The sequence below is a fragment of the Glycine max genome, chromosome 7 (assembly GCF_000004515.6).
Source record: "Glycine max cultivar Williams 82 chromosome 7, Glycine_max_v4.0, whole genome shotgun sequence".
Lineage (NCBI taxonomy): Eukaryota > Viridiplantae > Streptophyta > Magnoliopsida > Fabales > Fabaceae > Glycine > Glycine max.
The window spans coordinates 8146009-8164521 of NC_038243.2; the positions used below are offsets into that span (position 1 = coordinate 8146009).

Consider the following 18513-nt stretch of genomic DNA (forward strand, 5'->3'; position numbering starts at 1 on the left):
AAATATTGAATTATCTGGAAAATTTTGAGATATGTTTACAAGTCTAGTATTTTTAAGACAGTGATGAGCTATTTTCTACTTAAAATATTTCACATTTTTTAAGAATGTATTTTTATAAGAATTGAACTTGGCATTTGAATTCAGATCTTTTGCGTCACCATTTGAGCCACCTATATTGGATTGAGTGAATTTGTTTTCCATAAAAAAATTAAAAAACCAAATATGCACAAATATGAACATTTATTTGTTTATGTTTTCCTTATGATGGATCATAAAACACGATATTGTGTTATGTGATCTCTTTCTCACGTCCCAGCCAAACGCTTCTCCAAATAACGCTTTTTGTCTCCAATAGTACGTGTCCAAAATAAATAAAATAGAATGAAATAAAAACAAGAAAAATAATTAATAATTTGTTGGATAATGTTATTCTCACGCGCAATGGATAGCAAGGAGAATGCACCTACCAATCACGTGCTTAATGTACCTTTTTCTCTGCTGATGCAGACTCATCAGCTATTCATGTTAATGTAAATTTAATGAGCATTTTTACTCTGTCATTTGTTTTTACTTTTTACCCATTTGTTTTTTTTTATGTACGGTAAATCTATATATATTTTTACATTGAATTAAGTAAAAATGATTTAAAATGTAATTTTTTATATTGCATATTTTACTATATATTTTTGGTCGAATTCAATAAGTTTTTGGTATGGATAGAAAAGCTCTTGCGAGGTTTTTAATATAAATGTATTTTTAGATAGCCAAAACTGAAGTTTCTCAATTAAGGTAGAGGAGTCTTTGCTAACAAATTTATACATTTCATGTTAATTTAACAGTTTAGGTTGCAAAGTAGTTGCCTTTAACTATTGGATCCATCAAACTTGTTCATACCATACATTCTTCCAATAAAGTCGCTGATAAATTAACTTTTTTTTTTTGTATCAGCTTGGCATGTTTGGATGTCCGCTTGAGATGTGGTACATGAAATCCGAGATAAATTTAGGGGTTGTTTGGGTTGGTTGTTTTTTGTTTTTATTTTGATTGAAAATAAAAAATAGTGGCAAAAATGTATTTGGTTAGATTTTTGAAAACATTTTTAGTAAAAATATTTTTACAAACAAATCAAAAAATAGAAACAACAAAAGTTCGTTTTCATTTAAAAACAATAACCTCATTCTGGATAAAATGAAAATAAGGTAAAAATGTAATTTTAACTTATTTTTTTTCATACTTCTCTATTTCTTTCTTCCAGAAGCAAAAAACAAAAAGTTAAATTAAATATATTTTCATAATTTTAATCTTTTGAAAAAATAAAAATAAAAATACAAACCAAACAAATGATAATCCACAAATTTAATTTTGCAAAAGAAAGAATGTGAATATTTTTCGAAAATAGAAATTGGCTCAAACCTAAGTTTGGACAGAAAATCGCATTTAGTTGATTTTTACAGATGTACAAACTTGTAAAGTTTAATAATATCATGCTCATATATTATGTTAAACAAGTAAATTTGACCTAACATTTACGATAAATGAAAAAGAAACGAATCAATTACTATTACAATTTTTGAACAAAGAAAAGAAATATTACAATGTATTTTATGCAGAAATATATAAAACTATAAAGTGAGACATTTTTTTATATCAAACTATATTTTCAGTCTCTAAAATTAATTTATATTAGCTTAAACGTAAGTTTGTAAAAAGAACTCCATCTTTACTTTTTTGTTCGTATGCTGTATATGCATTGAAACATATGCTGTAACATATCCAAAATTATTAGGAAAAAAATAATTTGTAGCAGTTTTTAAAATCATAGAAACACAATTAATTGAAATTTAAAATATTAAAAAAATGAATTACAATACGTTTTCAATTTAGAGACTTAATTAAAAATCCCTAAACGGTTAAAAAACCTATTCATTAATTTAACCAAAAAGTTATATTAATTTGACTAGTGTTTTTTTTAATTTGGTACAATTTTTTTATTATCTAAACATAAATTACTTTATTCAAAATAAATTATAGGAACGGTTGCCTAAACAAAAAACTAGGTTTAGTAGGTTATTATTCTTATTCAGTTCAATTTCTTTCGGTGACAAGTACAGCTGTTGATGGGGTTACGTAAAACAGAAGCAAAAACAAATGCTGCGGATTTGATACTTCTATAATTTTCAACAAAAGGGGCATTAATGTCCATCAATGTTCATTTTTAAACCTGAAAACGACGAGTTGGTAACAAGAGAGAGAAACCGCAATGGTCAAATAAAGAAATTAAAGCCACCAACAATTTCTAATATATTGGTTATTATCATAAATTAAACTCAAGAATCCTAATAAAAATATCTTTAATGAAGATTTTTGGGCTGAATTCTTGAGTTTAAGAATTTTTTTTCACTAGATTTACCATTATACATGATTTGAAGATTTCTGTTATGGATGGAGATTGAATTCCTATTAAAAAATTCTCAAGAATTATCTTATTTTAATTTTTTTTAATATCTCTCTCCCTAATTTATTGATAAAATATATTTAAGGGACTCATAATGAAACCCACAAAAATATTTCAAGAACCAAAAGTAAAATCTATTACTAGAATAAAAAAGAAAAAATCTTAATAATATCATGAGACTCAAAAAAAAAAAATTCAAAAATTCAAAATTAGTTCTATCACTAAAGATAATCTAAAGGTATATAATCAAATTTATCAATTAATGTTATTTAATTCACAACATACACTAAATTTGTAAAAGAAAATTGAGTTTTATTCACGTCAAATACATCCTTAAGTACGAATGAATAACTTTAGATGTGATTAACAATGTGTTTAATTCTATATATTTTCTAATATTTTACAAGTGTCACATTGTTTACACTTAATCGGGCTTTGGTGGAATCTTTCGCAATTCTCTTCACAAATGGATTAACGATTACTTCGACTATTGTTGACTACCAACCTTCATGCAAAATTGTTTGCTATATACCATGCTCTTAAAATAGCTTGGGAATATGGTTAATTGCACTTGATTTGTGAAACAAATTCCATGAATGCATATCAGCTTTTGGTTCAACACATGTCTCTGTTGCATCCTATGCTATCATCATTAACTAACAAAATTCGTGTTCTCCTGACCAACATCCAATATACCTTAAGAAAAGTTAATTTGTGTAAAGATTGGTTTGCCAAAGAATGATCTTCATCTCAACATGCCTATGTATTCTAGGAGGCAGGCTTGCCCATCCTTTCTTAGTCCAGTTGTTTTAGCTGATGATGGCAGTGGACATTTTTTATGCTAACATAATTCTATTTAAATGTGCATGTTGGACATATGTCCAACCACATATTAGATTTTAGATTCAAGATTAATCATATAGTTAGGGTCAAAGTTTAAGAGAATATCTTAAAGTCTCATCAAGACAACCCTAATTGCATTAATTATTATTTTTCATTTTAATTAAAAATACATTAAAAATAATGTTATTAATATTCTTCAAATACATTCAATAAAAAAGAGAATATCTTAAATCTCATCGAGAAAATCTTAATTATATCCATCGTTAATTTTCGTCCGTCAAAGAGAAACAAATTTGTCACTCAAATGATTTTCAATGTGATTATCTTTAATTTGCCAACATAATGACATATTTATCGTATAACATTTTCTTGAGTTTCATCTTCCCCACTTTTTGAGAATAATAATCATTTTTGTCTTTAAATGTGTAAATAAATATGTCTCTAAAAGATGAAAGCAAAAAATTTAATCCTCAAAATATAATACATGTTAATGTTAACTTTTATCCATCAACATTGATAAAATAATTAAGATACAAAAAAGTGAAATATAAGATATATTTATGTTTTAGGATAATTTTAAAAAAATTATAATAATTAATATATTGTTACACTATTTTATCTTCATAAATTGATATAAAATTTATTTTAAATGATTTTTATTCTCTTAGACAAATATATTCCTCCAAATAAAAAGAAAGAACTTTGGAGGAGTAGCAACAGCTGACCTGACTATACTATCCGTATCCATTCACCCACAAAAACCGAACCATTCAAACTACCATCACTCCACGCGCCATCCCTCGCGCGTGACGTTCCTCCCTTCCTAAAACGTGAGTGACTCGTACAAAACGAAGGTCTTTCTCCTCTTTCTCTTTCTCTCTCTCTATTGAAACGCAACAACGCAAACTAACAACAACCACCACCACCACCACAACAACAACGTTTGTGTCTGGTCGTGTTGTGTTGTTAGGGATTCATGGCAACAATAAACCCTTGATTCCTCTCCCCATTCTCCCAAGGTCAGTGATTCAGCTTTTTTTTTTTTATTTTCTTTTTTTGCGTTTTTTCGATTCGCTTTTCTTCGCAGATTCGTTCTCGTTTCCCCCCTTCCACGGTCTCTTTTCCTATTTTCACGTTCGCCACGTGATTCTCGCATAAATAACCGCTTTTATTCGTTTTTAAATTTTTCTTATTCGATTTGTTTTTTTTTAAATTAAGAAAAATAATTTAGAGACTCTCTTTGATTTTTTTCTCCCTATTGTTAATGCACGGCACGCAATGCGTATTGGAAGAGCGGTTAAATCGTGATTATGTTGTGCTTCTGGTTTTCTTTTTACGTTCACTTTCTCATTTATTTATCTCTATATTATTTCATTTGTTTTGGAATGTATTTAAGACTTTAAGTTAATAATAATAATAATTTTATTTAGCTGTTGAAAGTTGATTGGAATTGGATCTTTTCCATGAGGAAACGTGGATTTAAGTCAAATGGGCAAGGTAATACAGCTGTATTTGTAGTTTGATTTTTTTTTTTTTCAATTTGAGGTATATATTTTTATTTTTAATGGTTGGTGTCATGTACTATTGGTATGGTGAAGGGTTTTAGCTCAGGTGGTTGGCGAAGATGTGTGAATTATTATAAACTTTGACACTGTTCGAATTTCACGGGAAAAAAGATGTACTATTGGTTTTGCGTTTTGAATGTGTTTGTTTATTGTGCTCAAGTCATGAGGAGCTAGTTACATTCCGACATTGGTGTATTTGAAACATGGCTTCTCTCTCCTGTGCTAAATTATTACTTTATTTTTCGTTAAAGGTAAATGAAAAAAAAGTGACAATCCAGAATAAGTTTTTGAAGTATTTGGTAATTGTTGTTTACTCCTCTTGATCATTTTAAAAATGGAATTTGTGCTTTAAGTGAGGTGCCGGTTATGTTGAAGATTTGGTTAACTATTGTTTGTTAATTTTCTTTGGTGTGATACACATGGCTTAGACTTCACTAAAAATGATTCCTTTTTCTGTTCATGTGGGAGTTGAGTGGAGTGATGATTCATGCATGAGACTCATTTTCTCTTCACAATAACGTAAGCAGCCTTTTAATGCCATTTTTTATCTGCTTGTCAGAGAAGGGCCATTTTGTTACAGTGTTGGACACTTGCAAATGGATTTAGAAGACAAGTTCCTCGCTAAAGGTATGTTTTTGAGCTTCTTTTTTAGTTTGTTCTTTCAGTAGTGACAGGTTGCAACAATTTTATACCCCTTTCTGTTGTGTTTCTAATGCTGACTGGCTGATGCATGCTGTGTGATTTGTCTAATGATTCTGTTATTTTATGTGTTTTACTACTGACCAACACACTGCTACATGTTTCAAAACATGTCTAACTAACCATCAAATTTCTTTTGCTTTCTTCCCTTATAAGGACTAGTGTTTATGTACAGTTTCAGTCCACTGTTGTTTGGTTTAAATATTGAAAGTGGCTTCTTTTGCTAGGCCTTTTGTCACTTAATCAATTTATAGCCCCATGGTTAGGTGCCTCATAACTTTTGTGTTAGTGCTTAATTGCTTCACCAATATTTTCCCTTTTATTGGCCAAACCCTGACGTGAAAGTTGGTTGGCTCATATGATGCAATATATTATAAAATGTGCTTAAAATAGAGTAATATGATGACATAAGCCTGAGGTCATATCTGCTGCTTGGCTATTTTCTTAAGAATCAAGGATCAATGTTATATCTGAATAAGCTTCTCAGGTTTAGTAAATGCTGAACACGTATGGTTTCAATCAAGTGTTTGTATTTCTTCCTCTGTATGGTATAAGGTTTGGAAAGTAATTGTGGCTATGGGCTGCAATGCATAAAGGTATATCTAATTTCCTATTCTTCCTCTTTTTTGTTAATTGGAATTATATTATACTAAATAAACAGTACTGTTTGTCGTTTGTTGTATGGAAATGTTATACTTTGTGAACCTTTGTAATACCTTATTAAGGAAAATAACAATGAAGAATTATGTGGCATAAGATTTACTCAAATTTTCAGCAATAAATCAGGTAAGGGTATGAAGATTGTCTACAAAACCAATCTGGGACTTCTTTTTAAATGGATTTTTTCCCCTTTTCCTGTTATGTTTATTCTCAATATGAATGTCCATTTATTTTTTCTCTTTGATGTACCAATGATGTTGTGTTTTTATCGTATGAAATTATGAAATATTAATGCATTAATGTGTGTTTCTGTTATGGATAGAGTATAATTAGAAAGAATTGAAGTACATATAATCCTCCCAATTAAAACAAACATTGTAGAATTTGATGGTATTATAAATGCTAAGAGTGGAGTGTGATTATTTTATTTAGTCCTTGTATAAATAACTCCTCAACTAGTGATTCTGTTGTCCAAATTGTCTTGTCAGTTACCAAACTAAAATTTATTAGGGTATTAGTTGAAAGTAATTTTGGTAGTTTTACACCAATTACCTTTAGGAAGAACCCTCCTAAATGTACAACTCATTCTACAGAAGATATTTCTTCCAAATGAATTCCACTCACTGACTCCAGTAATACTTTACCAATTATCCAAGCATGCACTTGGTACTTTAAAATAGATACAACTTTAGTAGAACTGCAGTGTGTCTGGTGATTATATAATTATACTGAAATATTATTTATTTCTACTGTACAGTTTTATGTTTATCCTGACAAGACTTTTTATAGCACAAATTTCATAGAAAATCTTCCATGGGATAATCAATTCTCTTAATTTAGATAATCTTAAATTGATTTGTAATTGTTCACTAGAAAATATATAAGATGAGCATTCAGTATACTTTTTATGCTTAAAATATTAAATTTTAATTATGTACTTCTTGAGGACCAAATTTTCAAATATCTGGCAAGAAGGATCAAGACAATTAAGTATACTTCAATGGTTGGACTGATGAAGAAGACATTCCTTAAAAATATTTTGAATGGCGTATGCGTATAAAGATTTGCACTTGTATTGATTAAGATAGATGTGCATAATAAATTAAAATTATAGCTTTAGGTCTTTCTCCTTTGCCTGCATAGTCTAGTATAAAGGGTTATTCCAAACTATACCTGTTGCATGTTGGCCTTGAATTCCCTCCCTGGATTTATCACATTGTTGACTGTGGAGGTGCTGTAGTGTCGACTCTGTCAGGATATCTCTTTTCTTTTTCTTTTTCCATGGTAGGGAGGATCTGGTGCTTATGAGGATCTCTATGTAGTCTTTTAGGTATTTGAATTATGAGAATGCCTGATGTGTGCATATATTTTATGTGTTGTGCCCTTGTTGTGTATTGTCAAACTTTTGGTGAAAAGGTGTGATCCCTATTGTTTGGAATATAATTTGGAGAATGCTTTGTAATTTTAACTGATTCAGGGTAGCTTGACTTTTGTTACTCCTATTTAATTATGAATTTTGCATTTCAACCGGAGGAACTTGAGTCCAGGTTTTCTCCTTGGTTGTTTGTTGTTCATCTTGAACTGAAATAACTGAATACAATATTTTTTTGGCGTGTTGGCTGTTTCTCTTGAATGCTTAATTCATTTCCTGATTTAGTATAGTACTAGTATCTGCTCATAATTTCGACATTGATGTTTAAAATTTTTTATTGTTTTTATGAAGTTGAAGGTGGAAATGGATTTGACATTGGTTCTGTCCATACAAAGAGGAATCCTTTCAAAGACAATGATTGTGTTAATTAGAATTTAACATTAGGATGATACTTCATGATTGAATGATAAAGGATTTAAAATGCAAGAGTCAAAACAGCTTTATGTAGCATTATTTGGAATGGATAAAAAATGTGCTAATACTTTTGAATTGTCTTTGATTTTGCGTATGAATTAATAATGGCTGTCTCCAGAATCAACTCTTCATAGGTTTTTGTTTTTATATTCTTCATTTAGTTCAATTTGTTTTTAGATTGAGTTCATGCGAGTTGCAGTCAACTTGTTCATCCTGTTATGTGGCTTCTCTCTTGTTTTCCATTTGTAATGTACTATTTTGGACAATTTATTTACATTCTTCTGTTGCGTTGGAATAGGGAGGGTTCTGGGTTCTAGTGCAGGTCCTCTAGCTACTGCTGATTGATGCATACATGATAAATAGGTAGAAACATAACCTTGACGTGTTTATCTGTAGTTGTTGGATTTCCAGTTTATACTCTTAAGCCCATGTATGATGTTAAAATATGAGGCTTACAAGTGTGAAGCTAAAGCAGGTATTGGTTTACTAATAATAACACAGGTGCTAGAGCAAGAATGAGACCGAATGGGCCAAGAGTAGCAACATATGCTCAGCTTTGATGTTAAATATATACAATTGGGGCCATGATTTTGTTTGGGAAAGGAAATCAAATAAGCTCTGTTGAAGCTGATTTTTAGGGTTACCCTAATCTGAACCATGGTAGTCACAATTACATGCTGAGTCATAGAATGCACGATTTTACACTCCCTACATGAGTTGGTGTGAGCTCAGACTCACAAATCTGCAGCACTGCCACACAGAATCGTAGAGTTTTTGATTCTACTTGGCAAGTCAGGCTCCAAATTGTTTTGGCCATTCTAGGATTCTGCAAACCTAAGCCCGTAAACCCAAGCCCATAAATCAAGTGCTCACTAACCCTAACACCAAGAACCTAGAAGCATCTACTGAGAGAACCGAGAAACACAAAACAACTGTTTGTCTCCATCTTCAACCTCTCGCAACCCTCCCTCAAGACAAAATATGGATGAGGATGTTCTTGCTGTGCCACATCTATATGAGGATCATCTTGCTAATATGGTTGATGAAGGAGATGGTTATGATTATGAATTTAAGCTTATTTAAGTATTTGATATGCATTATAATGTTTTTTTCTCTTATTTATGCTTTGCAATATGCTTATAAATGAATTTTATGAATCTTGTAGAATCTTATGCTGTGTTACGAATTATGATTCCATGGTTTTTGCTTCTGTTTCCTCTTCACAAGTCTAAGTAAAATCTCGAGTTTGATTACCTTGATCTAAATGATGTAGTCACAGAAGGGCTGAAGTTCTTCTGTTCAAGGTTAAACTGCTCTGTGATTAATCTTCTATTCATATTTCTTTGGTGGAACCTGTGTGTAATTTATTACTTATCTCATTTGTTATTGCTCTAGATTAATCTGCTATTTTTTTATTTTATTTTATTTCTCTTCAGTTGATTAACAGAGCAGGTTTCATCGTTTACTTTAGTTGGATTTTCCTTCTGTTTCCCCTGGACTTACTTTGTATTTGGTTGTTATTTCAGTTTCTGGTGTTCAAAGCCTTTCATCCAGTGCACAAAGTACTCCAGAAAAAAATGGCCATTCAGATGATGCTTCAAGAAGTTCAGAACTTCTTCAGGAGTTCCTAAAATCTGGTCCTAAGAAGGAAATTTTACGAACTTGCTTTGATAAGGACAAAAAGAACATTTCTTCAAAAAGCAGGATGGCTGAAACCAAGTCAACCAGTAAGATTGCCAAGAAACAGGACTCAAAAAAAGTTTCTGGTATCAGCAATCAGCCTTCTAGGAAGCAACATCGCAAAGGAGAAAACCCGGTGCGGTTCGTACCAACTCCTGACCCACCTAGTGATTTTGGACATTCAAACTCTTGGATCTGTAAGAATTCTGCCTGCCGAGCTGTTCTCTCTAAAGATGACACATTTTGTAGAAGGTGCTCTTGCTGTATTTGCCACCTTTTTGATGATAACAAGGATCCTAGTCTTTGGTTGGTATGCACATGTGAATCTTCTCAAGGGGACTCTTGTGGGTTGTCTTGCCATATTGAGTGTGCTCTTCAACATGAAAAAGTAGGAGTTGTTGATCATGGACAACTGATGCAACTAGATGGTGGTTATTGTTGTGCATCCTGCGGTAAAGTTACTGGGATACTTGGGTGAGTAATTTTCTTTACCTGTCTAGTTATCTCTTCTTTGTATCATTTTATTGATACTGGGAGGCTTCAATTGATCTTTCAAATTTCTTTGTTTATGCTGTGAAATAATATGTATCAACCTGCATTTTGTATATAACTATATATTGAATAAGAGAATTAAAAATGAATTCACCCATGTCTCCTGCTTCTCTTGTCCATTATTCACTTGACTAGCATGCAACAATGAAGCAAACTTAATTGCTACTGTGTTTGTTGTCCTTTGTGTCTTTTTCCAAGAGAAATGAATTCCTTTATGGCCTTTCTCAGTTCCTTTAATTTGATTGTGAAATGGAATATTGTGGTGATTTAAACCATTTTCAACTTGTGTTTGTGACTAAAATTTTAGTTTATGTTGATGAAATTGGTGCCTCATGTTTAATACCGACAGATGTTGGAAGAAGCAGCTAAATATAGCAAAAGATGCCCGGCGTGTAGATGTACTATGCTACAGAATATATTTGAGCTACAGGCTTTTGGATGGTACTTCAAGATTTAAAGAATTGCATGAAATGGTAAAAGAGGCAAAGGCTAAACTGGAAACTGAAGTTGGTCCAGTTAATGGGGTTTCTGCCAAGATGGCCCGTGGGATTGTCAGCAGACTCCCTATTGCCAGTGACGTACAAAAACTCTGCTCTCTTGCTATTGAGAAAGCTGATGAATGGTTGGCCACTGTTCCCAATGTACATCCAGAATCCAGAGGTGGGAACTATTACTTTTTTTTCTTTTTAATATATAAATTCTTTTTGCGTGCCAAGCAATTTTGATTTATATGATGAACTTCTTTAACTTGCAGAGGGTTCTCTTCCTGCTGCATGCAAGGTTGTGTTTGAAGAGGTAACAGCTTCCTCAGTCAAAATCATTTTAATTGAAATGTCAAATGCATCTTCTGGGGACATTAAGGGATACAAGCTCTGGTATTACAAGAGTAGGGAGGAGTCGCACACTAAAGATCCCGTTTCTGTGTTTCCCAAAGCTCAGAGAAGGATTTTGATACCCAACCTCCAGCCTTGCACAGAATATACATTTCGGGTTGTATCTTTTACAGATATGGGTGACCTGGGTCATTCTGAGGCCAAGTGTTTCACCAAGAGCATTGAGATATTGGAAAAGAATTCATCGTCATCAGTTGCCATGAATAAAAAAAAGGAGAACCTTCAAACTGAATGCAATTCTTCTGGCTCCAAAATGGAGCCCAATCCCACAATGGAAGACTCTGGATTTAAGGTTCGAGACCTTGGGAAAATTTTGCATCTTTCTTGGGCTCAAGAACAAGGCTGCTCTGAGGAATTTTGCTGCGCTGACAAGAGAAAATGCTGTGGGCAAAGTGAAACAATCAAGCCTACCAATCCACAAGAGCTGTTGCCTTCAGTTTCTCGCGACCTTGATCTAAATGTTGTTTCGGTGCCTGATTTAAATGAAGAGCTTACACCTCCATTCGAGTCTTCTAGGGATGAAGATAATGGTTGCACTTTGCAGCAGGCTGTTGAGGCAGATGATGATGCTGCTTCGCATGATTTAGAAAAAAATTTAGCAAGATCACACGGTAGTGGTGGTTCCCAAACTTGGAACCATGGACCTACTGGTGAAGTTCCAGCAGTTGACTCTCGTGGAGATGCATGTAGGAAGAGGGTAGCAAGCACAAATGAAGAGACACATGATTGTGACAGCACTTTGATAAATGATTCTCCTTTACGTGCATCTGATGGTCCATTCTCCTTAGATGAGAACTTTGAGTATTGCGTGAAAGTAATTCGCTGGCTAGAATGCCAGGGTCATATCAAGCAGGAATTTAGGTTGAAATTGCTGACATGGTTTAGTTTGAGGTCGACAGAACAAGAACGTCGGGTGGTAAATACTTTCATTCAAGCTCTGATTGATGATCCAAGTAGTTTGGCAGGGCAACTAGTTGACTCATTTTCTGATATTATATCCAACAAGAGGCCAAGAAATGGGTTCTCCAATAAGGCTGTGTCATCAAGTTAAGGCTGTGGAATCCTGTTACCCGAGATCCCTATTTGCTTCAAGACTAGTACCATTTCAAAACTACAAATCACCCTGATTGTTTCTGCCTTGTACATGCATTTTTTATTACTCACCGCAATTCAATTTATTGGGACAAGTTTTTGTCCTGCTAAAAGGATTTGCATTGATGATTGCGCAGACAGTAACTCATTCATCCTTGAAGGGAAGAAGGATCTCTGGACATGAAGTCTCAGAATGTTGAAGTCAATTTGCTATTTACTAAGTTACTGCAATTATTTGTCAATTATGAATTTAGTCAAAGTAGATATTAGTGTTGAACTTTCTTTTAATTACTTTCATCATTTGACAAGCAACATTGTGATGGCTGATTTTATTCATCCCGTCATTCTTTTGATTTCTTTGGTGTTTTATCACTCACTTCTTTTGATTTCCCGGCACAATAACTTAACATTGTAGTTGTATCATGCTTTGCAGCCATGTTAAGATTAAGGAAATCTTTCTAATGTTGCAAGTTGCAACTTCTATTTTTTAATTGAAACTTGAGGGTAAGAAATCGAAGTAAATTAAAAAAAAACATTATGTATTAAATTAAAGTGAGTGGATAAATCTTGGAATTTATTTTTCTTTTAAAAAATTAATCACATTTATCTTTTGTTTTAAATTCATTTTTTGAAACTAATGATTGCATTGTTTTCTCTTAATGTTGTCAATTTAGTGTGTTTGGTTCAGTAGTAACGATACGCGTTCTTGGGAGATTTATGTAAGAAAAAATAACGTGATTTAACTTTATAGCAATCATAATTTGAAATAGGCGGGAAATGTTTGTAATATTTTAAAGATCTTGATAATTAAAATGATTTCCAAGTTTCTGATAATTTTAAACAGAGTTAACGTTTTTTTAATTATTTATTCCTCATATACTTGGCATACTAATAATTCCTCAGTTTATTTAGAAAATAGAAATAAAAATTTCTCATTTAATATATACAAAAAATATTTAATCAAGGGCCGCAGAAAAAAGTAAAACTAAAGTGATTAATTGTCAATTATTAGATGACATCAATTGTTTTAAATTGAATCGTCTTCAAAAATTCAAATACAAAACTGATACTACATTCCAAAGGAAAAAATGAAACCTTACTAATAATATAATAGAATCAAACCAAAAATAAAAAAATAAGACCATAAGAGCACACATTATGATGATTTAATAAAATTAAATGTGTATTATTATCAAAATAATCTATAATCCATAAGACCACTCGCCTTCTTCCATCATTTTTATACTCTGAAATTGTGTAACAGCCACAGTAACCGCTGTTTTTAGTTTTAATTAAATTAAATGCGTCTTCTTCTTTTAAAAACGACCAGTGCTAGTAAGTAATAAGTAATTCTGAAGAAAAAGAAACACGTGCAAACGCCGTCAAAACACCGTCAAAGGTGGTAGACTTGTTTGTCTTTTTGGTGGTTACGGCAAATTGAACTGTCAGACCAACCAAGTTCACGTAAGTTCCCTCTTCTTTCTCTCATAATCTTTCACTTTTTTTTTTTTGTGTGTGTGTGAGCGTCACATTTTTTCATTTTCTGAATTTTCATCCTTGTTACTTTAAAAAAAAATACTGAATTTTCTCGTTAAATTTGCTTGCATGGTCATTTTTTTTATTTAGTACTCTCACGATGCATGGTGTGGTGTTATGTTTATATGCATTACCATAAATAGTAGAAATTCAAAAACTAAAAAATGGCATCTTTTCAATTTCAAATTCATGTTTACGTTGCTGTTGTTACAAACCGTAATCACTGCATTCAACTGACAATTGTTTTTATCTTTTTCACCAAACCTGCACTTCATTATAAGGATTCACACCATTTTTATCTTTTGAAATTCTGAGCAAACATTCTGAGTTCTTTATAAATTCAACAGTTTGTGATTGTATGTTTTCTCGTTAGTCCTATATGCCATTTGTTCATGCTATATATATACATGTGTGTGTGTGTGAGTGATTTAATTGTAGTCTGTGTTAACTTTTTTGCAGAATAAGCAATGGCAAACCAAAACCAAAACCAAAAGAAGAACAAAGAGGATTTCTCTCTGAAGGCGACAACTCCAAACATCAGTGCTGGAAGAGCAATCAGTAGTGATAGGCTCCCCACTGCATTTGACTTGGTTGAGAAAATGCAGTTTCTGTTTGTCAGGGTCGTGAAAGCCAAAGACTTGTCTGAGAAATGTGAATCTCAACCTTGCAACCCTTTTGTGGAAGTGAATCTTGGAAGCTTCACAGGAAGAACAAGATGCTTGGAGAAAACCACCACCCCAGAATGGAACCAAGTCTTTGCTTTTGCCAAGGAGAGAATTCAAGTGCTAGTTTTGGAGATTGTGGTGAAGGACAAGGATAATGATGACCCTGATGAGTTCATGGGACGTGTTGCATTCACAATTTGTGATGTCCCAGTGAGAGTTCGTCCCGATAGCCCCTTGGCGCCGCAATGGTACAAGCTTGAGGATCAAAATGGGGTGAAGCTTCAAGGAGAGTTGATGGTGTCTGTTTGGATGGGAACTCAGGCAGATGAAGCTTTTTCTGAGGCTTGGCATTCAGATGCATCAGAAACTAGTGGTGAAAGCATTGCTCACACTCGTTCCAAGGTATATATTTCTCCCAGGCTTTGGTACCTTAGAGTTAATGTGATTCAAGCCGAGGATTTGTTGCTAAAAAATAGTAATATTGGTAATGACTCGGGAATTGTTAACTCGTTGGCAAGTGTACCAAATCGTCACAAAGTAGTAAAGTTCTCGGAAGTTCGAGTGTCGAATCCACATCTCATAAGATAAGGTAAAGAAAAGATAAGATATTTAAAGATAAAATTAGAAGATAAAAGATTGAAAGATCAAAATAGAAGATAAAATATTTAAATTGCGATATGATAAAGATAACTACTTCTACAAAATTCAAATAAAGGCAGAATAAAATCTAAATCTACTAAGCCTAAATACTTACTCCTAAATAGAGGATAACTACTCCTAATAAAAAAATCCAACGGTCAAATAAGGAATAACTACTTCTAAGAAAAACAAATAAGAAAAATAAGATAACGAAAAGTCAACAATAAAATAGGGAATAAAATTTATATATTAAAATCGCTAAAACCTAACAAGTCTAATCAGCCTAGATACATGGATTCAGGATTTGTCTGTTATCAATACGAACTAATTCTGCCCCACATCTATCCATCTACTTGCCCTTGATGCCTCATGATGACAAGCCTACCTTAATTACCTATCTCTTAAAATCGATTCACGCATTCATTCCTTATCCCTAATTAGGCTTTACCCTCTCCTGAGTGGCCTAAAGACTAACAGAAAATAAAGATGCAGAATAAATAAGAAAGAAAAGCACATAAAAGAATGTAGAAGGAAAACCCTCTAAAAGATAACACGATAATTTCTTCCTTTAAGTGTTCTATTAAGCGTTACCCTCTCCTGAGTGACCTAACCCTTAAAACAGATTCAAGTATTCATTCCTTACCCTTAATTAGGCTTTACCCTCTCCCGAGTGGACTAAACCCTAACAGAAAGTAAGTTCTGAGATACAAAATTTTTATTGATAACTCTTGAAATGCTCTCTACATCATTGGCTTTTTAGGCCAGACCCTAGCTAGGGGGTTTAGCCACTCATAGTGAAGAGAGCTTTACAATGATAAGGGGTGAAAGGAAGGGAGTAAATGAAACCCCTAGGAGAGGGGGTTCTGTGGTGGTGTCTCTGTTCCTTGGACTCGCTCTCTATTTATAATTGCTGAAGTGGGCTTTGGGCCTTCGTAGGCGCGCTTAGCACGACACCCGCGCTTAGCGCGTGTACTTCCTGGCCCGCTTAGCCCGTGACGTGCGCGTATTGTACTGGGCCTTCTTCAAATTTTCTTCTTTTCTTCAATTTTTCTGCCTTTTTTGCTTGCTACACCTCCAATTTTTATATCTGCAACCAAAAATTCAATTTAATTAATTTTTTAACTTTTAATCACAAATAACTGCTAAATAATTAATTTCAGGTCAATATTTGACTAATTTTCTATTATTAAAATATAATTATTTAGCCGTTATCAGGAATTTTCATCCAAGGTGTTTTGGGGAACTTAGCTTTGAGGAGCCGTCCTATGAAGTGTAATGCAAGCCCCATGTGGAATGAGGATTTGATGTTTGTTGTGGCAGAACCCTTTGACGATTGCTTGCTTGTGACCATTGAGCAGGGGAATCCCCACAAACACGAAAGCTTGGGAATTTGTGTGGTTCCTTTGAAGAATGTGCAGCAGAGAATTGATGCCACTCCACAAGCTAGTGTGTGGTGCAATCTTCAGAAGCCAAAGGAAAAGGAGGGTGAAGAGGAGGTTGGGTTTTCAAGTAAACTTAACATGAGGATCTCTTTGGATGGAGGGTACCATGTTCTTGATGAGGCCACTCACTACACAAGTGATGTAAGGCCATCTTCTAAGTATTTATGCAAGCCAAGTATTGGTGTTCTTGAATTGGGAATCCTGAATGCTGTGGGGCTCTCTCCAATGAGTAAGGAAAACCGCACCGATGCCTTTTGTGTCGCTAAGTATGGTCCCAAGTGGGTGAGGACAAGGACTATTGTAGATAGTCTTTCTCCCAATTGGAATGAGCAATATACATGGGAAGTGTTTGATCCTTGCACTGTGATCACCATTGTTGTGTTTCATAATGGAAACTTGAATGGAGGCAAAAATGCCGGAGGGAAAAAGGCTGAAGGAGCAATGGATAGGAGAATTGGCAAGGTAAGGATTCGGTTGTCAACACTTGAAAGTGATAGGATTTACTCTCACTCTTACCCTCTTATAAACTTGCACACTCAAGGAGCCAGGAAGATGGGAGAAATTCAATTGGCTGTGAGGTTTTCTTGTTCATCATTGTTGAATGTTTTGCAAACTTATGCACAACCTTTGCTCCCAAGAATGCACTATATAAGCCCATTGTCTATATTTCAGTTGGATAATTTGAGGAACCAAGCTGCTGCCATCGCCACATTGAGGTTCAAAAGGGCTGAACCACCACTCAGTAAAGAGGTTGTGGAGTACATGCTAGACATGGGGACAAATGTGTGGAGCATGAGGAGGGGAAAAGTTCAGTTTTTCAGGATTGCTTGTCTTCTCAATGTTTTGGTTTCTGTTGCTAAACAGTTTCATGAGATACATGCTTGGAAGAATTCAATTACCACGGTGTTAGTTACTTAATGTTTGTCTTTGTTATTTTCTGTCCAAGAATAGTTTTGCCATCAACATTTTCCTTCCTCCTCTTGGTTGGGATTTGGCACTATAGAACAAGGCCAAGATATCCTTCCCATATGGATGAGATTGTCTCAGGCTGACACAGCCACCGTTGAAGAACTAGAAGAAGAATTTGACCCATTTCCATCTAAATTTAGTGGTGATAATTTGAAGAAGAGGTATGATCGATTAAGAGCCATTTCGGGGAGGGTGCTAGAAATGATGGCTGACTTGGCAACTCAAGGAGAGAGGGTGCAGGCTCTACTCAGCTGGAGGGATCCAAGAGCAACATTTTTGTTTGTTATTTTCTGTTTTGTGGCTGTCATTGTGACATATTTGGTTCCTTTTCGCATTTTGATGTTCATGTGGGTCACTTATGTCTTAAGGCCTCCAAGGTTTCGATTTGATATGCCTGCAGTCCCACAAAACTTCCTCAGGAGGATGCCGGCAAAATCAGATGGCATGCTATGAGTTGGAGATGATGAACACAGAAGATTGTGATTCTCTCTCATCAACACTTTGTTTTTCCACCTTCCTCGTGTTTTCCATTGGAGATATCCAATTTAATTATTTCACTGCTTACTTTCTGATAGATAAGTATATGGTCTGTTTGTATGCCACAAATTCTATTAGAGTGGTCAAGCAAGTGTAAGATTTTTTATTTTTTTTTGGTTCTCTTAAATACTTCTTTTTTTTAAGAAAAAAAACTAAAATGAATCGTGATCATTGCCTTGTTTGTGGTATAATTAGCTTGTATTGATTTAAGGATTGAAATTCACTTTAACAGTCTGAGAGCAGGCTCTATTGCCTTCAATATTCTGTTCGGCATCTACAATTAGTTTATTCTTGGTCCTGTTTTGAGAACATTACCCTATAACCCTCGAGGCTAACAATAATTTTTTAATAACATTCTTTATGGTAAAATACTGAATACAGAAGCTTTGTTCCAGAAAGAAAAATTGAAGCAAGATAAGAACATAAGCTCAGAACTAATT

The 18513-nt window shown here is 33.7% G+C and overlaps 1 protein-coding gene and 1 pseudogene across 3 annotated transcripts; both read left to right on the forward strand.

Annotated features, from left to right (window-relative positions):
* Window positions 1-4144: 4144 nt before the first annotated feature.
* LOC100780157 (VIN3-like protein 1) lies at window positions 4145-12638 on the forward strand. 3 transcript variants are annotated; one of them, XM_006583335.4, is made up of 6 exons: window positions 4145-4317; window positions 4729-4795; window positions 5423-5490; window positions 9595-10222; window positions 10650-10960; window positions 11055-12638. In XM_006583335.4, the coding sequence occupies exons 3-6, from the start codon at window positions 5460-5462 to the stop codon at window positions 12242-12244; spliced, it is 2160 nt and encodes a 719-aa protein (XP_006583398.1). In that variant the 5' UTR covers window positions 4145-4317; window positions 4729-4795; window positions 5423-5459; the 3' UTR covers window positions 12245-12638. The 3 variants fall into 3 exon arrangements, with proteins under 3 accessions (XP_006583398.1, XP_006583399.1, XP_040872880.1); XM_041016946.1 differs by lacking the exon at window positions 4729-4795 and adding an exon at window positions 8367-8431 and having other exon boundaries at window positions 4146-4317; XM_006583336.4 differs by lacking the exon at window positions 4729-4795.
* A 1612-nt stretch (window positions 12639-14250) lies between these two features.
* LOC100780696 (FT-interacting protein 3-like) lies at window positions 14251-18189 on the forward strand (annotated as a pseudogene).
* Window positions 18190-18513: the final 324 nt, after the last annotated feature.